The sequence below is a fragment of the Haliotis rubra genome, unplaced genomic scaffold (assembly GCF_003918875.1).
Source record: "Haliotis rubra isolate DU_JTF1 unplaced genomic scaffold, ASM391887v1 Scf1583, whole genome shotgun sequence".
Taxonomy (NCBI): Eukaryota; Metazoa; Mollusca; class Gastropoda; order Lepetellida; family Haliotidae; genus Haliotis; species Haliotis rubra.
In genome coordinates, this window is record NW_025765540.1 from 59,863 (window position 1) to 71,309 (window position 11,447).

The following is an 11,447-nucleotide window of genomic DNA, read 5'->3' on the forward strand; positions in this document are numbered from 1 at the left end:
AAGAAGGACAATTGGGCAAATAAGTTTTATACCTAAAATAATTATCATTTTTTATGTTTAAAATATAGATCAAAATTGACCACAATTAGCCCCTGATGTTCGTGCTATAAGCAAAGGTAAGAAATTGATTTCCAATCCCTATTAACAACCTTCGATCGCTTAAGGAGCACTGCTGGTATGACGAAAGCCCAAAAGATCTTTACGACGATCGGAAGTGGTTTTCCAATCATCATCTCAACATCCTTGCTCATCTGCTTTACACCTGGAATACATGTATGACATCATATAGTGCACATACACAAAGGTTAACAGCAAACCAGGTATGATTTGTTCAGCTTCATATAAAATTACAAATAGATATCGTGCTGACCTAAAGGCATGTCCAGCTGTTCAACACGAAAACGTTGCTATATTTACCACAAGAAATAGAAACAGAAGAAAATGTAAAAAAAATATATACTGAGGGGAAAAAATAAGCGATCACATGAAAGCACAAGTGCTCCTTATTTGTTCAGGTTCTTCACAAGCTATGCGATACAAAGCTTGTGAAGAAACCTGGAAAAACAAGGAACACTTGTCCTTTCACATGTGATCCTTTATTTCCCCTTCAGTATATCTCCTTAGTCAGCGGAAATACATATCGTAGGATAAACTAACTACTGTTATTTATATTTTGTGCTAACTGCATCAGAGATAGTAATGCTCCAGAGAAATAGGCACTCATGTGGTAATAATTTGGAATATGGCTCACCATAGATATATAGACCGCGGTAACACATTTCGGTGTGCGTGCAGAACAGAAAGGCTGATAAAGCACTTATATACCAGTCCAGGAGCTGAAGGATGTATGGGCCGCCCTGAAACCGCAATAAAAATCCTAACAACAACAACAACAACAACAACAACAATAACAACAACAACAACAACAACGATTTGACGACAATAAACAACAACTAGCAACGGCGATGGCGACGGTGATGATGATGATGGTCATGAATATCCACGCATCCTGCCCCGTGAAGATCCGGGTTAGAATTGGTCATCAGTAACCCATATTTGTCGTGAGAGGCGACTAACGGAATCGGGTGGTCAGGCTCGCTGACTTGGTTGACATATGTCATTGTATCCCCATTGCGTAGATCGATGTTCATGCTGTTGATCACTGGATTGTCTGGTCCAGAGACTCTATTAATTACAGACCGCCACCGTACAGCTGGAATATTTCTGTGTGCGGCGTTAAACCAGCCGGCCAACCAACCAACCAACCAGTCCTTTGAGGGCATCATAACTAGGTCATAGAATTTGTTCCACGTGGAGCTTCAACGCACCGGTACCATGTCCAAAGCCATAAGCCGAGGGCCAAACGTAAATCTTACCTGCGTGCAGAGTAAGATTCCTGCAAGAAAGCACATCACACATACACCAGCGGTTACAAGCCAACGCTTTCGTGACAGAGCTTTCAGGTATTTATATCTGCAAGGCTGTTGTGATGACCTCCACGCTCATGAACTGAAAGCAGAAAATGTACATTAGTAGTCCTCCAATCAGCTGTCATGACTGAGTGGTGAGTATGGTTTTACGCCGTTTCACAACAATATTCCAGCAATCTCACAGTGTACTCATTTGGGAAATCGAACCCGGATCTTCAGCATGATGAGCGAACGCTTTAACCACTAGGCCATCCCACTGCCTTCCCTGTGATGAGGAAATGGCCCCAAGACAAAATATAATGACACCCTTGCACTGTGTGGAAATGTGTCTGCGTCCGCTTTGTTCGGCCAAATAATTATACCCAATGTCACTAAACTTACCAATCATGTACTTCCTTTACGATGGCTATTACATCCTTGTCTAACGCTTTCTTCTTAATATGTGATGTTCTCGTATGGCAAACATATGGAGGACACTTTCATTTTGAAACAATTTTCTTTTTGTACCTATTAGTGAGTGTTAATGTACGTAACTACTTGACTGATCCTTTGCATGTATTTATGACGTGTCAGGAGTGTGGACACCTAGTATCATTACGGAGTGATATTCTTAAAACATGCTGGTGAAGGACAAAGAGTCTCCTTTAACAGTGATTTCTTTTAATATTTTAAAATTTAGCTTTTCGTTTATATAAACGTCTGCATTCAAAACTTGCCTGTTGAGACTACGGCTTGTCTGTCCTCACAACGTTCACGATCAATGTTGCATACTCACGTAATGTACTCATATATGGCAACATTGAGACGCCCACCTGACCATCCAGGCCCACAGCAAGAAGCATGAGGAAGAACAGGAAGGACCACAACTGAGGCACCGGAAGTTGCGCCAGAGCTTCTGGGTAGGCTACAAAACCTAGTCCTGGACCTTCATCACGATAGGATAACAGTATTGTATAAACTTTCTTCTCTTATTGTCCTTGTCTACTTTTTATCCTTGAATGAGTACATAAGACTTTATGGTTGTAATATACGTTCATCATATATAATATGTCTGTGTATATAATATAAGTATGGGATGTCAGAGACTGATAACGGAATTTCATTTTCTATATTATCATGCAACAATGTACGGTTGTACAAGAACAAAGTCAAGTTTTATTTAAAACAATAGACCATTGCTTTGAAAGTTACAAATTGATCTAACGCGATTACACTTTACAATGTCATCACCATTTGACCATTTCCCAAGTTCTAGTCTATGTTTTCTGAACGTACGACCATAGTGGCCGCCCATAGGTATTTAAAAGGCTCATACATACAGCTGTTCACAGCTTGACATTTAAGCTGTAGTGAGACAGCTGCAGCTGGTGTTTTTCGTGGACATTAGGATGTCGCCGTTTTGTGTTCACTAGATTTAAACCTGGGCGTAAGATAAAAAATACCCAAAGCAAACGAAGCACCTTACTCACCGCTGGAAACTACATCCGAAATATGGACGCCAGTTTTCTCGGACATCACTCCAAGGATGCCAAAGGTCACCAGGCCGGCAAAGATGCTTGTACCTTCAGATATCGTGCTCACTATGATGGCGTCCCTATCAGAATAGATACAACTGATCTTGTGTGCAATCTTCTGGCGGACGCTAGTTCAAGTTTCACTGGGGATTATTATTTGTCTTCTATCTTCGCCACCTTGACCCCGAATAAACATATCTTATGATAAACGTCAAAGAGAAATTAAGAGTGGGTTATGACAAATCCACATGAAAAGTATCCCTACTTGACTTAATGATACTGTGACGTGACGCCACGGTTGGAATGACGTCATATGTACATCCCACAATGTGGGGCATCATAGGATTATCAAGCTCCTCTTTGTCTTGAGTATGATACAAAGATAAACTAAGGTGCATCTGAGCATCGACACTTGTTCACTCAAAGCATATATTTCTAGTTAATTGTGACGTGACGCCACGGTTGGAAATGACGTCATATTTACATCCCACAATGGGGCATCTTGGGAATATCAAAGCCCTTTGTCTTGAAGCATGATATAAGATAAACTAAGGTGCATCTGAGCATCGACAATTGTTCACTGAAGGATATGTCTCTAGTTAATTGGGCTGAACACTCATTAGTTTCACAGAGGGTTGACGTCTTTCACTGACGAGGAATGCGTTATGATCAGCCTACCTAGCTGACAATTTCACGGTTTGGATGTTGTTTTGGTCGTGTTTTCTGAGGCTGTAGCTTTATATTGAAGAAAGAATCTCAAAGTGAAAGCTTTACATAAGACGCTCATGGCACCCAGTTATAAGAAGCGCCCAAAGCAAAACGTTTCCTCAGCGTAAATTTGCAACGTTGGTATCACCTGGTGACATAACGTTATAAAATGACGTAATACTAACGTTGTGTCACGACGTTACCAATCTACAACGTTCCCACATCTTTGGGAAAATGTTGTGTGTTAGTTGGGTATACACTCCACTCATCACACCCAGGTGACACTGAAGGCGGACACGCAATTTCGTGCAATTCCTAAACTCGTGCCTTCAAAATAGTCGGTCTCGCAAAATGGTCTCTCAATTTGGCGACACTTTTACTCCTATGGTCTTAGAAATATAGCAAACATTAGGGTTTGGGAATGGACATGGTGCACCACTGTTGTTCTTGTTAACGTGAAGCGAATGTTTGGGTATGAGAGGAAATATTAGACGTGGATTATCATGAGCATCGATCTACGCAAGTCAGCCAGCCGGGCTGACCACCCGATCCCGTAGTCGCCTCTTAGGGCAAGCATGGGTTGCTAAAGATCTATTCCGGATGAGCACGGGTCTATGTTTGCATACCGAATGAAGAGGTATCCCAGGAAAGATTAGGCTGGCACCTCATGTCTCTTCGACCATTACTTACTTGTGACAAGGCTCGTTGAACTTGTTATAGCTGGAAGCGGTGCCAATGGTACCCCAGCCTAGTCCCAGAGAATATATCACTTGTAGAAACGCCTCAAGCCACACCTTGTCATAATTACCATCATAATAATTACACCGAACTCATAATATTTAACCAAGAATTCTTGTTCATTATTAAATGATCACAGAGACATTTTTGAGTTACTCTCTTGTTGTCTTGAACACAATCCCTTACAAGCACTTATATTTTTTTGGAAAATGGTTTACTTTAAGTCAAGTCTGTATGATGCTATATACCTTGACCAAATGCATGGGAATAATAACCACTGAAAAAACTATTACCTACCCCATTATTTCTATTACATAACCCTGCTGTAAAGCTTTACACCCGGATCCTACGAACAAATTCTACCATTGGATTCTCCAGCAAGACTCTGCCCCTGGGATTCTACCACTTGACGGGACTCTAGAGTCGTGATTCTCACACAAGAGTTTGCCTCTGGGATTCTACCACTTGACTTAATTTACTCTACCCACGGAATTCTACCACTAGAAGTTACCCCGGGATTCTCCCACGTGACTCTACCCCCGGGATTCCACCACATATCGCTAACCCTGGGATTCTACTACAAAGCCCTACCACCGAACCCTGCAAGAACGGTCTGCGCCGTACTTTCTGCTGAACACACCTTCACATCCTGTAGTTTCCGGAAGTCCGGCGTGACGTAGTACAGCAGACCGGATCCTGCTCCCGGTTGAATCAGTGTGCTGATGAAGATGATGATCAGGAGTATGTACGGCAATATTGCCGTCACGTACACTGCCTGGAAAAACAAGCAGTTGTTACCATCTTAACGTTAGTACAAACACTGATGCACACTGATGTATTTCAGCGGCCATAAAATTTCCGAGTCCCGTGATGGGATTGGAACTAAGGACGCCTTGTGTACATGACCAAAGAAGTTAACCCTATCAGCAAGCTGACAAGGTAAGGATGTCATCTGTGAGATGGCTACATATTGCCAATGCCAACTACAAGCAGTTATTGTTATCATCTTGACTTTTAGTACTTTCACTATATTGGATCGGGTGTTCGGGAATTGTGACCATGTTGTTTCCTGATGTACTTGTTTTCTTGTTTAGACTCGCGAACATACAGGCATTGTGGACTGAGCTCTAACATAGAGGACCCTTCCGTATTTCAGAAAGACATTGTTCTGACAACTAACAGGCGAACAATGTGCGTTGTATATAAGATATCTGTGATTGCAATTAGAATACACACTGGTTGATTGGCAATGCCACTTCCACATCGAACATATCCCTCTTCGGCCATTTAACTCATTAATACTGATATAATACGTCTTACCTTGCCCACTGACTTGACCCCGCGAATCATGCACAGAAATATAATGACGTATGAAGCGAACAAACAAGCCACGATGTGCCATTGGACAGAGCCCACCTCCTCCAAACCTCGAGATATACTCAGCACATTGTACCTGAAACAACGACGGAAACAGCTGGACTGAATCGGTACATGGTATCACCGTTTGAGAGTTTTGTTGATTAACACATGCTACAAGTGGTATGTTTGTTCCTCAGCGAGGTTTGTCAGGGGCATTTTAAGCGTGTGCTGAGCTCATTTGCATTAGTGATTGTGAGTTTCCCTTCAGGGATCAGATGCAACAACACGGTCTTGTTACTGAACACCTCAACTATAACTTTATTGAAATTACAAAGTTCAATTTTGTATTTTGTCATGTCACTGTGATTTAATAAGTTATTTAAAAGTACAACGGGGAAATGACTAATTCAAACTATGGCCCCCAAGGAATAATCGTACTGCATGAATTCCTCGGCCGCGGTGTGAGCTAGTGTGACATTTTCCCAGCGCTGTGTGGCACCAGCAGTAATGTTATCATCCGCGCTTGTTCCGTTGTGGCTGCTGTAGGTGACGTTCCTCACGTCTTCCACACACATGTTGGTGTTTCCAGTCGTTGCCACAAGTTGTCCAGGGCAGGACGCTGGAGCAGGACTTGACCATGTAGTAGATGGGCCAGGCCAGAGGATGCTGTAGTACGGGATGCAGATGACGTTCATCACCAGGGCACCGACACCAACTCCTGTTTCCATGACAAATGGTCACAAGAATCTGACTACATGTTTCTAGAAACGTTTGTTTGCCTACTTGGAGGCAGTACAAACGATCTACCGGTGCAATCATTCATTTGAGACTTTCATTTAGGAGTGAGTAGTTTTAGTTTTTCGGGAGACTCCATTTATAAAAAAGATGCATGGTGTACGGAACGTGAAATTACTCACTTGATTGCAGACAGCAATGTCCTTGCTCGAGTGAGTAAGTTAGTGAGTTGAGTTTTACGCCGCACTCAGCAACATACCAGCTATATGGCGGCGGTCTGTAAGTAATCGAGTCTGGGCCAAACAATCCAGTGATCGACAACATGAGCATCAATATACACAACTAGGAACCGATGACATGTCTCAACCAAGTCCAGCCTGACCACGCGATCCCGTTAGTCGCCTCTTACGACAAGCATGGGTTACTGAAGATCAATATTCTAACCCGGATTTTCACGGGTCTCTTTGCTCGATAAGTCTAAACTGATTTCCTTCTATAATTTGGAATGAATGTATCCATCCACATCATACCAACCTTTGAACATAGGACAGAAACTCCACACACGAGGAGTCGCCCTTCCGGAGAACTGAGATAGCGAGGCTTCCAAGAAGAACACGGGGAACCCAATGATTAAGATACAGAGAAGGAACGGCAGCAGGAAGGCGCCTGTGGATTAAACAAACAACCAAACGTGGGTGTCAGAACATATTCGAAGGCAATTTGTAACATCCAAAGGCAGTTTCAATCGCTCATCGTAAAGTAATTTAAAACAAATAAATTCAAATTAAAATATATATCATTGAGCGTATATACATACATATTTCGGTATAGATTGAGTGAATAGTTTACGCCGCTTTTAACACATCTGTATACCTGCAACATATATAGGGGGCAGCAGAACTGGGCTTCAAACATTGTTGGGAATAGAACCTGGGTGTTTGGTGTGACGAGCAAACGCTCAAACCAGCCGGCTACCACACAACCCCGGCAAAAATGTACAAACTAAGGAAATATATATAACGTGCTATCAACAGTATCGCAGCCAGATCAAACAATGTCAGATCCACATACTGGAAGTCGCGATGGCTGACCGGGTTAGGCGGCTGACTTTGTGTGCTGGCGATTAGGTGCCTGACTCTGAGGGTGTGGGTTTGAATCGCAGATGGGAGTCAACCCAAAAAGTACTAGAATTTGTACTTTACTAAGAAAGTGTAATCCCAAATATAACATATTTACATTTGACCTCTTTCTAAATGGCAATGTGTAATCATAGCCACATACTGTACATGTGATTAATCACTACAGAAAGAGAATGTTTCTGATACCTCCGCCATTTCTGTACGGGAACCTCCACAAATTCCCGAATCCAACACAATAGCCAACAAGGGAGAGGATGTATTCAATACGTGAATTCCATTTGGCCCTCTGATCCTCAGATTCTTTGCAGAACACTTCTTCATATTTGTCCACATGCATATCGTCTTTAGTTCTCTCATCCATTGGAAACCCATGACTCGTCTCGTTCGTCGTCATACTTTTATATACTGAGTCAAAAAAGAAACTTCACAAAATGTAATTTGAAAAATAATGAATAATTTTCTCTGATGATACATCTATGTATCCGAAATGGGATCCCTATCTTCGACTCTAGAAAAACGTTAGCAAAACCCACTCAAACCCATCCATTCGTCGTGCAAATGACGTTAGTGCCAAATCAGGTTTTGCACGCAGTCGATCACGTGATCTTCGCATCGAAGTTTTCTTCATATGCACGTGTTTGCATTGGCCTCAAGAATTGAAAAACACTTTTAAACCACAGTTCTAACGGTACTTGAAATGCCACGATTGTCAAATGTGCAACGTGAACGTGCCGTTGGCATGTTGCAAGCGGGAAGATCAGTTATTGACGTCGCAAGAGCAATGGGATGCAGCCGTCGTACTGTGTATGACTTGCGAGGTCGTCTACAACAAACTGGCACCACTTCTGATCGCCCAAGGTCGGGTCGTCCACGTGTGACGTCACGAGCAGAAGACCGTCAATCGTCCTACGTCACCTACGTGACAGATTTCTGCCGGCTACACGAACCAGGGCTGAGATGTTTAGAGGTCGACTGTCCCTCACAGACCATTCGAAATCGGTTGCGGGCTGCCAATCTCCATTCTCGACGTCCATATCGTGGGCCAATATTGACGCCGTTTCATCAACGTCAACGTCTGCTGTGGGCCCAACGTCACCTCCGATGGACCCAGAGAGACTGGAATCGAGTCGTCTTTAGCGATGAATCCAGGTTTACCCTCAGATTCGCGGACGGCAGGCATAGAGTCTGGAGACGACGTCGTGAACGGTATGCCCAATGTTGTGTACAGGAAGTCGACAGATTCGGGGGCGGAAGTTGCATGGTGTGGGGTGCTTTCTGTGGGAACAACCGTTCCTGACTTCTGGTCATCCGTGGAAACCTCACAGCTGCTGCTACCGCGACCAGGTGCTCACCCCTGAACTCGTTCCTTTCATGGCGGCTCATGGCCCAGGTCTACAGTTCCAGCATGATAATGCTCGGCCGCATACCGCGATGTTGACACGAAATTTCCTTCAAAACGCTGGAATCAACGTCATGGACTGGCCATCGAGGTCCCCTGACCTTAATCCAATAGAGCACGTTTGGGATGCACTTGGGAGAAGGCTTCGTGGTCTTAGGAACCAACCTCAGAATTTGCAGGAACTTGGCGCTGCCTTGCAAGAGCAATGGCGCAGAATCCCCAACCACGTGTTCACAAGCATCAGGCAGTCGATGAGGAGACGGTGTTTGGCAGTGGTGAATGCGCGGGGCGGCCATACACGATATTGAACTGAGAAATTTCGCATTTTTATTCTTGTGACTTGACATTCTGTATATACCCATGTTTTGGAACGGCGGTGTAGCCTAATGGAACTGATTATGGCACTGTCAGTGTATCGAGTACATCACACAGATCTCAGCAATGAAATAATAACAATTTAACCATCTTACCATCTCTTGTTCTTTTATAGTGCCCTGAAGAAAGAATGTGAAGTTTCTTTTGACTCAGTATATAGTTAACTTGCTCATGTATATTTTGAACGGTACCACCTGTGGGGCAAAATATGCTTATCATCATAGTGACGGTGTGTGGTCCTGTGCATAGAGCTCACGTTACAAAACAGTTGAAGTTAAGCAACGTTGGGGGCGGAGCTTCCTTGGATGGGTGACCGTGTTTGGCAGCTTGACACCTGAGAGTTTCTAGGACTTCAGTACTGCCCCCAGAACCAAACACATGATACATGTGTCTCACCTTAGGCAAATGAGTTTGCATGTTCACCCAGCAGAAAAATGCGTACTCGGTGAGATAAGTCATGCCACTAATATCCCAGCGCCTCACTGGCGGGTTGGGTTATTCGGGGTAATGATAGATGTGAGCATCCACCTAGTGAATGGAGTTCAGCGCATTATATATATCACAACGAAATGTCACGGTGGGTGACACCAGAAATGGACTTCACACATTGTCACCATGTGGGGAATCGTACCCGGATCTTCGACGTAACAAGCGATCGCCTTAACCACTAGGCTTCCCAACCTTCCCCTAATGACTAACGAAAGTCAAATGCAATTGGAACTGAGAATCCCAACAATTGGTTACTGTGTCAGATTTGCGCACAACCAAGTTATTTCAAGCGGACAACCAGATAATTTGTCTATTTAATTTCAAGCCGACAACCAGGTCATTTCAAGCGTTTTTATCCAAACGGGGGAGAGCGCACTAAAAGCAAATTGCCTTTCGCAGGTCGAAATGCATGAGCCATCACATCAGTAAGTAGGGCTGGGACGGGTAGGAAAAAATGGAATCGAGTACCCGCATGTTCTTACCCGAATCGGAATCGAGTACCCGGAAACGTCAAGAATAAAGCGCTTCTGTCAACTTTCTGAATATTCAATCACGATTTGACAGAGATTTTTATAGAAAACATGAAAGGATGGCAATAAGACATTGAAACTGATCTTAAACTACTTAATTTACGTCTGTTTAACTGATACAAAGAGCAACACCATTACTAACTTACATTCCACTATGACTTGACAACTCATTGCTCATGTGCAGATATATTACAGTCGTTATTAATAACCTCCATTATCCGGACAATACCAAAGATGTAATTAAATGTGTGTTACGTCAATGAAAAAAGGCAAATTTTTCTGTTGTTGAACTACTTTCAGATGTGATATTCTAACTGAACCTATAATGTTTTACATGGGGACTTTATGTAAACTTACATAGAATGAAATGTGATGGATTTACTGACTTGAGAATTCTATACGAGATATACAGATCGGCAATCTGTAATGCAACTGAGTTAAGCAGCATAGCAAAATGCTTCGCTCGCATGAGGGAAGACTGGTCATTTTGCTCTGTTGCGCAAGTCAGTTGCATTACAGTGTGTCTATTATACATTGCAGAGTACAGACAAATACAGGGCCGTGAATAACTCATTAACCGTAATTAAAGTTTTATCCTTCCAGAAGGTTATTAAAAGTTGCATTAAAATACTCTTTGTTCGAATGTAGCGACAAAGAAATGCATCTAAATGCTATATTTTACGTTTAGATAAACAAAAACAGCACAAAACTATTGTTATTTAAATATTCTAAATTTGTATAAAAGTGAACATTGAGTTCTTCATTGGAAGTTGTGTTTCTATATATTTCTGATTATCTTTCTTCTTATTGTCATGATAATCAGCCGAACATTGAATTTGCAAATCAGAACGTGCTCTTTCAATAAACGTTCGTTTTATTATGTTAATTTATCAGTTTTTATTGATAATCCCAACACATACAATCATTTAATTACAATCTCTTTTATGGTGAATGTATTCAGCTTTGACGCAGAAGTAAAATATGTGTCTCATGAAATTGAAATGAAATATAAACTAAAGACAACATTCAAT

General features: G+C 42.4%; 1 protein-coding gene and 1 long non-coding RNA gene across 3 annotated transcripts; both read right to left on the reverse strand.

Moving 5' to 3' along the window:
- Positions 1-1,479: 1,479 nt before the first annotated feature.
- On the reverse strand, positions 1,480-3,145 carry LOC124271193. The gene is made up of 3 exons (XR_006896970.1): positions 2,900-3,145; positions 2,243-2,355; positions 1,480-1,509 (listed from the first exon to the last, which is right to left on the reverse strand). It is a non-coding gene; the product is annotated as an uncharacterized LOC124271193 (long non-coding RNA).
- Positions 3,146-4,417: 1,272 nt separating this feature from the next.
- LOC124271194 (sodium- and chloride-dependent GABA transporter 1-like) lies at positions 4,418-5,750 on the reverse strand. Of its 2 annotated transcripts, XR_006896971.1 has the most exons (3): positions 5,711-5,750; positions 5,031-5,165; positions 4,418-4,446 (listed from the first exon to the last, which is right to left on the reverse strand). XR_006896971.1 is itself a non-coding variant. In XM_046706276.1 (2 exons), exons 1-2 carry the CDS (start codon positions 5,738-5,740, stop codon positions 4,968-4,970), a joined length of 228 nt encoding a protein of 75 aa, XP_046562232.1. In that variant the 5' UTR covers positions 5,741-5,744; the 3' UTR covers positions 4,945-4,967. The 2 variants fall into 2 exon arrangements, 1 of the variants encoding a protein (XP_046562232.1); XM_046706276.1 differs by lacking the exon at positions 4,418-4,446 and having other exon boundaries at positions 4,945-5,165; positions 5,711-5,744.
- Between the last annotated feature and the right edge of the window lie 5,697 nt (positions 5,751-11,447).